General features: G+C 44.4%; 1 protein-coding gene across 1 annotated transcript in view; it reads right to left on the reverse strand.

Moving 5' to 3' along the window:
* Positions 1–11,975, reverse strand: part of Sec11a (SEC11 homolog A, signal peptidase complex subunit) — a 53,543-nt gene extending 41,568 nt beyond the window's left edge. Inside the window, exon 1 of the mRNA XM_021167051.1 lies at positions 11,955–11,975. Within this exon, the coding sequence (XP_021022710.1) occupies positions 11,955–11,975 (21 nt within the window). The remainder of the gene's footprint in view (positions 1–11,954) is intronic.
* Positions 11,976–14,289: the final 2,314 nt, after the last annotated feature.

Genomic DNA, 14,289 nt, shown 5'->3' on the forward strand with positions numbered 1-14,289 from the left:
AAAAAAAAAAAAAAAGAATATGAAATGGAATTAGGGGAGTGGTGACCTTGGGGCAAGATCCCACCCAGGTAAACTCATGCATTTGCAGTTGTATGACAGAGAGTTACATCATGTTGTGTGTTATGATGTTATTATGGCTTGGGTTTTTTTTTTTTCATTTGGACAAAGGAGGATTTGATTGTGTGTCAAATTGACAAGGGGTCATGTTCCACCCCCAGGAAGCAACAGAACTTGGCAGCTTCAGCCATGTAGCTTGGATTTAGAGTCAAGAATAGAAGAGATTGCAGGGACAGTTGATGCTAGTTAGCTGGAGCTAATAAATTAGTGCTGATTAAGAAGAGACCAACAGCACTTAGGTGAAATCTTCTGGGAAATGTTTTCTGAGAGTACAAAGAAATTGTGTTCCAGGGATAGCCAAGGTTGTACTTTGTGCTGCAGCTGGACTTTGTAATGTGTAAAAATCACCCAGGTGGTACTGGTTTTGAAGACATGAAGGGGTCATGGAGCACACTTGAGGCTTGACCTCTCAAGACATGAGAGGTCATGGAAGACCATTGGTGAAGATGCAGCCTTGGTTGCAGTTGATGACCAGGACAGTTGATGGTCATGCAAAGAAGTTGAGGCTTGGCATCATGTAGGGAGCCTATGATCTAGGTGAAGCCTAATTGCAGCAGAAGACTTCAGCAAACTGGAGATGCCAGCACCACGGATGACCACCACAGTAGGTTTCAGTCAAACTCAGGTTGCCAGACTTACATGGAAGTCACCTTTATCTGCTATGCTAGAATTGTTCACTGTCAGCCGGAGAGAGACTTTACCCAGGGTTCTCTTCCTTCCCATGTCCCTTCATTCTGTCCTGCCTCAGAAAGATGTGGAAAAGCTGACTAAGAAACCTTACAGTGCTGTGGTAGGTACAGTGTCCCCTATAAAGATAATTTAGATGGCGGTGGAGCACACCTTTAATCTCAGCACTTGGGAGGCACAGGCAGGTGTATCTCTGTGAGTTCAAGGCCAGCCTGGTCTATACACATCCAACCCTTCACAGAAAAGCCGTGTCATATCCTGCTGGTGGGGAGTACAAACTTGTACAACCACTCTGGAAATCAGTTTGGTGATTTCTCAGAAAATTTGGAATAGTTCTACCTCACGGCCCAGCTATACCACTCCTGGAATATTCCCAAAAGATGCTCCACCATCCCACATAGCTTAGCTATGTTTATAGCAGCTGTATTTGTAATAGCCAGAAATTGGAAACAACTTAGATATCCATCAACTGAAGAATGGATAAAGAAAATGTGGTTCATTTACACAATGGAATACTACTCAGCCATTTAAAAAACAAGGACATTATGAATTTCTCAGGCAAATGAGTGAAACTAGAAAACATCATCCTGAGCAAGGTAACCCAGACCCAAAAGGACATGCATTGGTCTGTACTCACTGATAAGTGGATATTAGCCATTGTCTTAGTTTGAGTTTTACTGCTGTGAACAGATTCCATGTCCAAGGCAACTCTTATAAGGATAACCTTTAATTGGGGCTGGCTTACAGGTTCAGAGATTCAGTCTATTATCATCAAGGCAGAAACATTGCAGCATCCAGGCTGATATGGAGCTGGAGGGGCTGAGAGTTCTTTATCTAAAGGCAGACAGAAGACTGGCTTTCAGGGAGCTAGGAGGAGGGTTCCTCCAATGAGACCATACCTAATCCAACAAGGCCACACATTCTAATAATAGTGCTGCTCCCTGGACCAAGCATATTCAAACCACGACATCCATACAGTACAATATAACCACGTTGTAATCAACAGACCTAAAGAAGTCAAATAACAAGGAGGGCCCAAGAGAGAATGTTGGGTCTTTCTCAGAAAGGGAAACAAAATAGATATCAGGGGTTGATGGAATGAAGAAACTGGGTAGAAGAGGGGATGGAAGGGAAGGAGAGGAGTAGGTCCTGAAGGGATGGGGGGAGAGAAGGGAAATTGGCAATAGAGGGGCAATCTTTAGGATGTACCAGAGACCTGGGCTGGGGGGAAGCCCCAGAAATCTATAGGGGCAACTAGCTAAGACTCCTAGCTGTGGGGCATATGGATCTGAAGTGGTCAGATAGCCAGGCAGGACTCCTTGTAGAGGGATAAGAACAGCAACCCACTGACAAAAACCTTTGATCCAAAATGTGTCCTGCCTACAAGATGTGCAAGGACAAAGATAGAGCAGAGACTGAGGGAATGGCCAACCAATGACTGCCCCAAATTGAGACCCATCCCATGGGCAAGAACCTCTGACACTATTAATGATACTCTTGTTATGCTTGCAGACAGGAGCCTAGCATGACTGTCCTCTGGGAGGCTCCACCCAGCAGCCAATGGAAAGAGATACAGAGATTCAGAGCCAAACAGTTGATGGAGCTCAAGGAGTGGAAGAAAGGTTGGAGGACCTTAAGAAGACAGGGACTCCACAGAAAGTCCAACAGAGTCAACTAACCTGAATGCCTGGAGCTGCCAGAGACTGAACCATCAACCAAAGAGTGAGCACTGGCTGGATAGAAGGCCCCCTTCACATATGTAGCAGATGAGCAGCTTGGTCTTCATGCAGGAGCCTGGGCTATCTATGAGCCTGCTGCCTGCCTGCCTGCCTGCCTGCCTGTGAATTCTGCACTCCTAAATAGACAGCCTTGTCTGGCCAGCCTCAGTGGGAGAGGGTGTGTCTAGTCCCTTAGGGACTTGATGTGCTGGGTGGGAGGGTGTTGTTTGTGTGTGTGTGTAACACCCAGAGGGGGGCTTCCCCTAAAGAGAAGGGGAAGGTGGAATGTGGGGAGGACTAGCAAGAGGATGTACTGGGAGAAGGGGGGCTGATACTGGGATGTAAAATGAGTAAATAAAAAATATTTAAGGAAAGAAAAACCATGATTTATTATTATTATTATTATTCAGATGTTTGGGTGACTTAAAAACAAAAAGAAGGTACAAACCCCAAATAATTACATTTTTCAAATGTAGGATTCTGACATGCTCTTTCCCTCACTGACTGAGATGTCTGTCAATCTTCTCAGCGAATGATGCTTTGGGACCCTGTTAGTCGTAATGGTGTTTTCTTTTGTAGGTAGCCTACTGCTTGCCTAAAGGTTAAGTCTAACTCTCTCTTGGCTTTGAACCACAGATTACCTTGAGGCAATCAGTTATCTGGCTTTTTTTTAAAGAATATTTTTATTTGCTTTTTGAATGTTTTGCATATATATGTATGTATGTATGTATATGTATAGGTATATATTGATCATATCCACCCCCCACTACCTCCATCCAACTCCTCCTGAAATTGATCCCAACCCCAGGCCATTTATCTCTTTTTTATCGTCATTTTCTAGTGTGTAAAGTGGGGATAAAAACAAACTCATTGAGCAGGGTGGTAGTGGCACAGGCCTTTAATCCCAGCACTTGGGAGCAGAGGCAGGCAGACCTTTGAGTTCGAGGTCAGCCTACAGAGTGAGTTCTAGGACAGCCAGGGCTACACAGAGACACCCTGCCTAGAAAAAACAAAACCACAAAAGAACTATTAATAGGGCTTAGTGGCTCAGCTCCATTATTCCAATACTTGGGAAAATCCAGTCTCAAGGTCAGCATATGGCAAGTGCCAGCCCAGGGGAGAGTAGAAATAGAGACCTGGGGGCTGGAGAGATGGCTCAGTGGGTAAGAGCACCCGACTGCTCTTCCAAAGGTCCAGAGTTCAAATCCCAGCAACCACATGGTGGCTCACAACCATCTATAACGANTCACAACCATCTATAACGAGATCTGGCGCCCTCTTCTGGAGTGTCTGAAGACAGCTACAGTGTACTTACATATAATAAATAAATACATCTTAAAAAAAAAAAAAAAAGAAATAGAGACCTGGTCTCTGAGAACTAACCAATGCAAAACCCCCGCCTCTATTAAAATAACGCTGTGCTTGAGTGTGTGAGCAGCTCAACCACAGAGCGCATGCTTGGCACGCTTGCAGCCCCAGATTCCATCCCAGAGTAGATACACAATAAACAAGTACATAAGAAATAAACGTGGGGCAGGAAAGATGGCTCAGACGCCCACTTGCTGCTCCATCCTGAGAGCTGGAGTTCAGATCCCAGCACCGTCATCAGACAACTCACAGAGGTCCGAAGAGCCAGCCCTCTCTTCTGGCTTATGTGTGCGTGAGAGTGAGCACACACCTACATAAAAACAAAATACATCTTCAAAAAAAATTACTAACATACATATATGCACACAACTATAATCTTGCCAGTGTCTCCTTGGCCTTCCCAATGGACGTAAGACTACGTTCTTTTACAGTTCAGAGAAGAAGCAGTCAGGCACGTCACAGCATGCTCTGACCCCTAATGTCTCCTAAAAGGATCTCTTGGATATTCTGGGGAGAGCCGACCTCCTTAAGGTCAAGCCAGGGGTCTCCAGAGACAGAACCCATTTGGGGCACGATGAAATCAGAGATGATATAAAAGCAGCTTTGTATAGCATGTGGTGTCAGCGAGATAGCTCATTCCCTCAAATCAAAGACACTTTCTATGCAGAGGGATTACTGGAGTCACTCAGATCTTCCTGGAAGATTTTTAAAGAGCTTTCTTTAAAAAGTCCCAGACAGCTGCAAAGGCAGCTGGGATAAGGAAGCAGCTGGCTTCTGGATCTGCAGGGCATGTGTATGTATATGGTAACGGAAGGGTTAGGGTCACTCTAGTCTCCTGCTGGGCCATACTGCTTGTTGAAGAAAGAAGGTCAAGGAGTTCTCAGTGTGAGTGAGGAAGGCCTATAGGTAGAATAGAGGCTGTTACTGTCCCATGGTGATCACTATTGTGGTTCAGGGGTATGGTAACTGTTACTGTCCCACAGTGGTCACTGCTGCAGTTCATGGGTATAGTAGCTATAGTAACTACATAGGGCTCTTGGTTGCTTTCCTCCTTTGGAAGCTTGCGTGGTATATTCTTTTTTTTTTTTTTTTTTTTTTTTTTTTTTTTTTTTTTTTTTTTTTTTTTGGTTTTTCGAGACAGGGTTTCTCTGTATAGCCCTGGCTGTCCTGGAACTTACTTTGTAGACCAGGCTGGCCTCGAACTCAGAAATTCAAACCACGACATCCATTCGGCCTCCCGATTGCTGGGATTAAAGGCGTGTGCCACCACGCCCGGCGCGTGGTATATTCTATACCATGAAAGTTACTCCTAAGGGAGGGGGCTTTCAGGTCAAATCCTGCTTGGGGCCTGTGCTGGCTAGTTTTGAGTGTCAACTTGACACCAGTTGGAGTTATCACAGAGAAAGGAGCCTCCCTTGAGGAAATGCCTCCATGAGACCCAGCTGTAAGGCATTTTCTCAACTAGTGATCAAGGGGGAGGGCCCAGCCCATTGTGGGTGGTGCCATCCCTGGTCTGGTAGTCCTGGGTCCTATAAGAAAGCTAGCAAGCCAGGGAAGCAAGCCAGTAAGCAGCACTCCTTCATGGCCTCTGCATCAGCTCCTGCCCTGTGTGAGTTCCTGTCCTGACTTCTTTTGGTGATGAGCCACAATGTGGAAGTGTAAGCAGAATAAACCCTTTCCTCCCCGGCTTGCTTCTTGGTCCTGATGTTTTGTACAAGAATACAAACTCTGAATAAGACAGGGCTCTGTGTCCTGAAGTAGAAATTCTATTTTTTTTTTTTTTATGTTTTGTTGGGGCACACAGCTGAAAAGGATGTTTTGCTAAAGAAGACAAGTGAAAGAAGTTTTCCTGAAGCAGATATAAGTTATAAGTGGAAAGATGTTTTGCTAAAGTAAACATGTGAAAGGATACATGATATTTAGAAGATATATATATATATATATATATATATATATATATATATCCCAACAAACAGTGATGATGCCGGGTGGCACTGGTATGCCTTACCATTCTTTACTGGTCATCATTTGTCATGACTTCATAGAGAGAAACACACCACAAAACTTGTGGTGGTGTTCTGGCGGCTTCTTGCTGCTTCCTCACACTTGGGCCAATTGACTAAGTACGTGGAAGTTTCTGAATCAGACGCATGCTGTGCTTTACCAAGACGCTCATGTAGTGTTTTGCTGAGTCAAGACCCATAGGAGGACACATGTTCGGAAGGAATATAAACAGAACTCAATGGAGAGTGACAAGGAGCTTATATGGCTAGCTTTACAATGCTCATCTTAGTCTTTGCTGATCTTCACTTCATCGAGAGAGGCATGGCAGAGAACTTCTGGTGTCTCTACTGGTCTTGGTTGCTTCTGCTGACTCATGCCGATTTGGCAGAGGCCTGGCTGTTTCTGCTGGATCTAGCTACTACTGCTGACTCGTGTTTGCTATCCTGACACTACTAAATTGGACCGCTGGTATTTTGACAAATGGAGATCAGAATCACCCCTCAGGAACTACTTCTAAACACCAAACAGCGGAGCCTCTCGGCTTCTTCTGGATCGACCTGTGGTGGCTGATCCATGAATGGTGTTTGCAAGTGGATCGAGCTGCTGCTGCTGATCCATGTAAACTGAACTGCTGATGTCCTGACTATTTCCAAACAGGTCCACCCCCTCCTTTGCTCTATTAACCTCTCCTTTCCATGACCTCTGGTGGGTGGTGGGCCAGAAGGGAGGTTAAAGCATTTAAGAACCCTTATTGAAAATAGGTTTTTAAAAAATATAAGCCTACAGTGTCCAGAGGGTATGGTGTCTTCAGAAATAGGGATTTAACGTTCTCTCTCTGGGCTTTACCTCCCAGACAAACACACACACCAAAATCTCATTTAAAAAACACAGTCTGAGAACTTTGATTATTCAGCAAACTTTGTGGGATTTCTATAGAATGGTTATAAACGTGAGAATTCTCCTCGTGCTTTTCTGAGACAGGGTCTCACTTTGTTGACCAGGCTGGCTTGGAATTCTCTACATAGAGTAGGCTTGGTGATTCTTTCTTCTCTTGCCTCCATTTCCCACGTGCTAGGATTTCAGACATGTGCCAATGTCTGGCCTTGTTTGAGATTGCTTAACTCCCCACTAAGCCATCCTTTCTTCTCTTTGGACTTTTAAATTTTATTCAGTTTTGTGGGTATGAATGTTTTGCCTGATGAGTATATGTGACTATGTGAGTGTCTGTTGGATTCATTGAAATTGTTTGTTTTGTTTTAAAAATAGATTTTCATGTGGCCCAGGCTGATTACAAATTCTCTATATCGATGAGGCTGGCCTTAGTCTCCTGATCCTCCTGCCTCCTAAGTGCTGAATCTTTGCCATTGGTCACTGTGTGTGGTTTTCTTTGGGTTTTAATGATCTGTCCTGTCTTTCTACCTAAGACAGAGTGTCACTCTTTGGCTTTGTCTGCCCTTAACTCACAGAGATCTGCCTCCTGAATACTGCTATTAAAGGTGTGCCCCACCAAGTCTGACAAGTGTAAGGTCCTTAAGACTTACTCAAATATTTTATTGCATGTTTCTTAGGATTACCCAACTCCTCACAGATGCCCCCCCCAACACCCCCCAGATAAAGTTTCCCTATGTAGCTCTGACTGTCCTGGAACTCTGTCTGTCTTGGAACTCAGTGGGCCACACTTGCCTAGAATTCACAGAGAAATGCTCTCTCCTCTGCCTCCAGAGTGCTGGGATGGAAGGCCTGCATCACTGTCACCTGGCAGAATGACTAAACTCTAAATGACTACCAAAATAGATACTTGAACTCAAAATAACAGCCTTCAGTTTCAGTTGTTAATGAATTGACCCTTAGAGAAGAGACTAGAAGCTTGGTCATTTCTTAGACATCGGCCTAGTAAAACTCTGCAGTGGATGGCAGATGGGTACATTATAGAATATACACTACTTCCCTGCCTTCCCTGTCCCAGCACCAAGGATTCATTTTAGGGCTGTGGGCTTGGTAGGCAAATCCTCTTCCCCTGAGCTACACTTGTCTATTTTTCTGCTATTTTTTGAAAAGATTTGTTTATTTATTATATGTAAGTACACCGTAGCTGTCTTCAGACACACCAGAAGAGGGCATCTGATCTCATTACAGATGGTTATGAGCCACCACGTGGTTGCTGGGATTTGAACTCAGGACCTCCAGAAGAGCAGTCAGTGCTCTTAACTGCTGAACCACCTCTCCAGCCCTATTTTTCTATTATTTTATGATGGGGTCTCTCTAAATTGCCGAGGCCATCTCAAACTTAGGATCCTTCTTCTCAGCTCCCTGAGCAGCTGAGATCAGAGGGATGTGCCATCTTGCTTGCTTGTTAATCCTTGCTTTCTTTGTTTTCTTGTTATTCTCTTCCTCCTTGTCTTCCTCCTCCTCTTCTTCCTCCTCCTCCTCCTCCTCCTCTTCCTCCTCCTCCAGTGATATTTGAGACAGGGTCTCGCTGTGTAGCCCTGACTGTCCTGAAGCTCCCTTTGTAGGCCAGGCTGGCCTCGAACTCACAGAGTTGCTCCTGTGCTTCTGCCTCCTGAGTTCTGCGATTAAAGCCACTCACTTCCACCACCTAGCTACTTGTTACTTCTTTTTTGTTTAATTGAAAATGAATTTGGTATTTACACAGGATTAGAAAAGTCTTTATTATAGGGGTGGTGTCAATGTCCTTAACTATCAGAATGTCAGACTGCAAGCACTCGTAGCAGTCCCTGGTCCATCGCAAGAAAAATCACATGTGGGATTTTGTTTCGAGCTGCTGTAATAAAATACCCTGATGGAGAAGCAATGTAGGAGAGGAAAGATTTCATCTGGCTTACAATTCCAGATTACTGTTCATCATTAAGAAGGCAAGGCAAGGAGCTAGAGAGATGGCTCGGCGGTTAAGAGCACTGACTGCTTTTCCGGAGGTCCTGAGTTCAAATCCCAGCAACCACATGGTGGCTCACAACCATCTGTGATGGAATCCAATGCCCTCTTCTGGTGTGTCTGAAGACTGTGACAGTGTACTCACATACATGAAATAAATAAGAAGGCAAGGCCAAGAACTTGAGCAGCTAATCACATTACATCCACAGTCAAGAACAGAGAGAATTAAATGTACCCATGCTTCCTCCTTGCTTACTCTCTGTTGCGGGAAATATTAAAAACAAGATCTGGCACATTCCTGCGCTTGTGCTTCCAACTATCTGCCATGGCAGCCTGGTCAGCCATGCACTGGCAAGCAATGGTTGACCTGTTTTTATCTCATGGAGACTCTAACTCAGAACTCCACAATCTCTCCACCCAGTTCGCTAGGTTCCCAGTGGTGGGTTGTTACCATGCCAGCCCCGTGCTTCAAATCTTCCACAGCCTTTTTGGTGCACATCCGGCAAACTCACACTTTGCCGTCAGCCATAACTTTCTCTCTTGAACACAGATGAGCTGACATGTGAAGGAAGACACAACACAAACTTAGTTCAGAAACAACAGTAACTCAATCTCTGGGCACAACAACTAAAACCTAATCTTGTAAGCCTTATTAAATCTGCTTCCTCTGGTGGAGATTCCTTGCGGATCCACCATGATACCGGGAAACTCTAGCAGCTACATCTTACTCTTATGCTGTCCCCATTCCCAAAAAGGACCTAACTCTCTCCTGCTTCCTCTCTTCCTCTGCTGTCTAAGCCGGAAGTCCCACCTACTTGCCCAGTGGTTGGCTCCTTTATTCATTAGGGGATTGATTCACAAAAAGCCACCTGAGTACATGACTCATTCCTCATTCCAGACAATCCCTCCCAGAAGAGCAGAATTAACATAAAAATACAAGCAGTATAGAGCTATCCACAACAACTCCCAGTCAGCCCCCTCATCTCTTCTGCAGCCCAGGATCCACTGCTCTGGGAATGGTGCTGCCCACAGGCATCATTAACCTGGGTCCATTAACCATCAAGACCATCTTCCACAGACTCTCCCACACACCTATTTGATCTAGGTAAGTCCCTTAGTTGGTACTCCCTTTTTAGATGATTCTAGGTGGTAGCAAATTGACAGTTACAGCTAACTCACATATGGGTTAGCTGGCACAGTGTGGCTGCTCAAAAAAAGGTCATTAGTAACAAATGGAATGGAAGAATTATTATAGGAATAATCTTGTATATTGTGGGAGAAGCTGCACACATGGGAGTCTAAAAGAAGTTAGAGTCAGAACTGTCATTACTGGGCTCTGTGGCCATACCTGTAATCTCATCATTCTGCAGCAGGGGGATTACCATGTTCAATGACAGGCTGGGCTGCAAAATAAGACCCTGCCTAAGGAGAAAATTGTCACCAACTAGCTCTTCTGAACCACTGGTGTGTACAGGTGGGTAAGTTCACACTTTCAGGAAATCTGAGTATATAGGTGCCTGCTGGACTTGGGCAAGCTTTTTTAACCTGTGTTAGCCAGACGAGGTGGACATAGGGCTGCAGAAAGCAAGGACAACCTGGACTCTGGAAGTGCCTCACAGTGTGCTGACTCCCTGTAACCACTGTGACCTTCAGACAAGATCCCAGCTTCCCTTCCACCTCCCAGAGATGGGCAGACTGCCCTTTTGGGGCAGATTTAACTCAGAACCATACGGCCAAGGGGACTTGGGAAGCTGTGTTGATTTACCCAAATTAACAGAGTACAAAGCTGTTGTAGCCTGACCTTTGTCATCTTGGGAGCTAGCCACACCTGTTTTGCTTTTAACTCTCACATGAAAGTGAAAGCAGTTACATTTCTAATAGAATATAACCTTTGTTTCTGTAATTGATTACATGGTCATAGCTGCTTTCTTCCACTGTTCTGAAGGGCAAGTACGTAATTTGCCCAGTTTCTTTCCTGATAGGGTATCTTAGTTAGGGTTTTACTGCTGTGAACAGACACCATGACCAAGACAAATCCTATAAGAACACTATTTAATCGAGGCTGGCTTACAGGTTCAGTCCATTATCATCAAGGTGGGAACATGGTAATGTTCAGGCAGGCTTGGTGCTGGAGGAACTGAGAGTTCCTCCTGAGTATCTCATTTATTCAGTGTACTTGAGTATCCCATGTATATGAGTATCCCACAGTATTCAGATTTCTTAGCTTCTAGTTGAGTAGAACTCGTGTGCTATCTAAGAGAATTCTCTTGTTCTGAAAGCAGCTAGGAGAAGACTGGATCCCAGGCAGCTGAGATGAGGGTCTTAAAGCCCATGCCCAAAGTGATACACTTCCTCCAACAAGTCCACACCTGTTCCAACAAGGCCACACCAGCAAATAGTGCCACTCCCTGGGCCAAGCATGTTCAAACCACCACAAATGGTGATTCAGACCTTTGCTACTGAAGGGTTAGATTAGTGTCATAGGTCCCTGAATTGGATTAATTCCACTTATGTGGGAACCTAAGAGTTCTCAGGACCTGCTTTTTCCAGTTATATGTCTCTCCTTCACTGTGGAATAAACTTTCAATTTCTCCCTGATGATCAAAACCATGCACCAGTCAGTAGCACCTTGTTCCTTGGACCTTGATTCAGCGCTATGAGTATCCCACAGTATTCAGATTTCTTAGCTTCTAGTTGAGTAGAACTCCTGTGCTATTGAAGAGAATTCTGCCTGTCCCTTTAGGGATTAAAGCATTTAAATCAGCAGAAGGCTTATCTGGCAGAGAATGTTCAAAATTTTGAGAATGGAAAGGATTGTCATAAGAATTTCTTTAAAAATTTAAATTACATTTATGCCATGCCTCTCAGTCCCTCTCAGTCTCTCTCTCTCTCTCTCTCTCTCTCTCTCTCTCTCTCTCTCTCTCTCTGTATTGCATTATGGTGCACATATGAAGGTCATTTCTCTTTACACTGTGAGTACCTGGGATTGAACTCCTGTCCTCAGGTTTGGCAGCATGGCAGTGAGTTGAGATGCTTCACTGGACACTGGTCTACTGAATTGTAGCCACAGAATGTGTGGGTTACTGATTCAGTACATGTAACTCCCTGGAGGATATTAAACATTACTCCAGCTTCACAAAACTGGGTGACAGACAGCTGCTGCCGTACCTTCCAAGCGCTGCAGACCATGATGACGTCTTCTTAACAACATCAGCCTTTACAGTTACAAGAGCCTCTCTATGCATTACTTTTGTAGGTACAGCCTACATGTTTTTGTGTTTTTTAAAAAAAGATTTATTTATTTATTTATTTATTTATTTATTTATTTATTTTATGTGAATACACTGTAGCTGTCTCCAGATACCCCAGAAGAGGGCATCAGATCTCATTACGGATGGTTGTGAGCCATCATGTGGTTTCTGGGATTTGAACTCAGGACCTCTGGAAGAGCAGTCAGTGCTCTTAACTGCTGAGCCATCTCTCCAGCCCCTTGTGTTGTATTTTTATTTTCATTCAGGTTTAAATACTTTCAGGTGAAATGGTTGGGTGGTTAAAGTGCATGCTAGGCAAACAACAGGGCCAGATCCAGGATTCCCAGTACCCACAAAATGCTGAATGCTGGGTGAGTGTAGCTGTGGGTTTGTAGTTCCAGTGTCTGAGGTAGAGAGCTACAGAGATCCCCTGAACAGCTTGAGAGTATGAGTAGCCATGTCAGTGAGCTGGGGATTTGATTGGGAGACATTGCCTCAAAGAATATGGATTTGAACTTCTGATCCCCCTGCCTCCATCTCCCCAGTGCTGGCTGTGCCTTATCACACCCAACTGATGCATAGCTGTAGTCTAACCCAGGGCTTTGTGCATGTTAGGCAAGTGCTTTCCCAACTGAGCTCAGCCCTCAGTCATTTTTGAGACACTGCACAGTCCAGGCTGGCTTGGAATTGGCATTCTTCCTGCTTTAGTCTCCCAAGTGCTAAGGTTACAGCCATGCTCTACCTTCCTAGTGGAAAGGAGCTTAAAAGTTAACTATTTCTCTCTCTCTCTCTCCTCTCTCTCTCTCTCTCTCTGTCTCTCTCTCTCTCTCTCTGTCTCTCTCTCTCCTTCTCTCTCACACACACACACACACACACACACACACACACACACACACTCATAGTGTGTACTCATAGTCTCATGCAGCCCAGAGTAACCCTTCCACTAGTTATCTCTCCCTTCAGCTTCCCAGGGCAGGGATGACAAGGTGTGTGGAACGGTCAGTGTTCCATTGGGCTTAATAACATTCTTTTAGAGTTTGACCTTGAACGACGAGGAACATTCTGGTCTGCTCATTTCTTAGAAAGGGCAATTCAATTCTGTGGTTGTTCTTGTACACATGTCACCGTTTCTTCCTAATAGCTTGATGTGGCCAGATGGAATGAGGTTAGGTAACTTCTTTCTGCCAATACTAGACAGATAAAAATGGCTTTTGCTGCTGTTGTTGATAATTTATGTTCATAAGCATTCATGTGTAGGGAAAGCAGCAGGAAGTAGAAGCTGTGTGTTTGACTTTTGAGTAAAATCTCTTGACAGGAAAGAAAAAAGGAATGAAAGAGTAAGACCGTCTGACACTTTGCTCAGACAGGATGTTTGTTTAGCATAGTGTGCTTCTGTCTACATTTTACCCCAAGACTAACTCACTAGTCCTTCTTAAGGAACTAGCAGCTACACAACCACACTTCAAGGGACTTTAACCTTTCTGTATGTGCTGGTTAGTGTTGCTTGTCAGCCTGACCCAATCTAGACTCACCTGAGGGTATGCCTGTGGGGGATTATCCTGACCAAGTTAGTTGATATGGAAACAAACTTGTTCATTATGGGTGGGACCATTCCCTAGCCAGAGGATCATATACTACACAAANTGGAGAAAGTTAGCTGAATATTTGCAAGCATTCTTTCTGTCTCTCTGTTTCCTGGCTGTGGATGAAATATAATAAGCAGCTACTTCAGGCTCCTGCTGTTTTGAGTCCCCACAGTGCAGGACTGTCTGTGTGAACTGTGAGCTCCAATAGCCTTCTCTTTTATACTTTAAGTTGCCTTTGTCATTTCATCACAATCAGGAAAAGAAACTTTAACACTCTCCTGAAAATGAAGATGATGCTGATTAGCTGAATCTCAGAGTAAGCTGCTTGTGTCAGTGTGGTGCCATGTGTCCAAGGGAAGGGCAGGACCCATGTAAATGGGAGAGTGACTTCTTACAGAGACAGAACTCTTCATTCTTTTCAAGTTTTTTCTTTTTATCAAAACTTTATTTTCTGTGTATGAGTGTTTTGCCTGTATGTATATATGAATGTGCATGCACATATTTCTGGTGCCTACAGAGATCAGAAGAGGACATCTGATATCAGAACCTGGAGTTACAGATGATTGCGAGCCACCATGTGGTGCTAGGAAGCAAACCCTGGTCCTCTGGAAGAATTGCAAATGCTCTTAACCACTGAGCCAGTTCTCCAGCCTCACATCTTACATC

The sequence above is a fragment of the Mus caroli genome, chromosome 7 (assembly GCF_900094665.2).
Source record: "Mus caroli chromosome 7, CAROLI_EIJ_v1.1, whole genome shotgun sequence".
Lineage (NCBI taxonomy): Eukaryota > Metazoa > Chordata > Mammalia > Rodentia > Muridae > Mus > Mus caroli.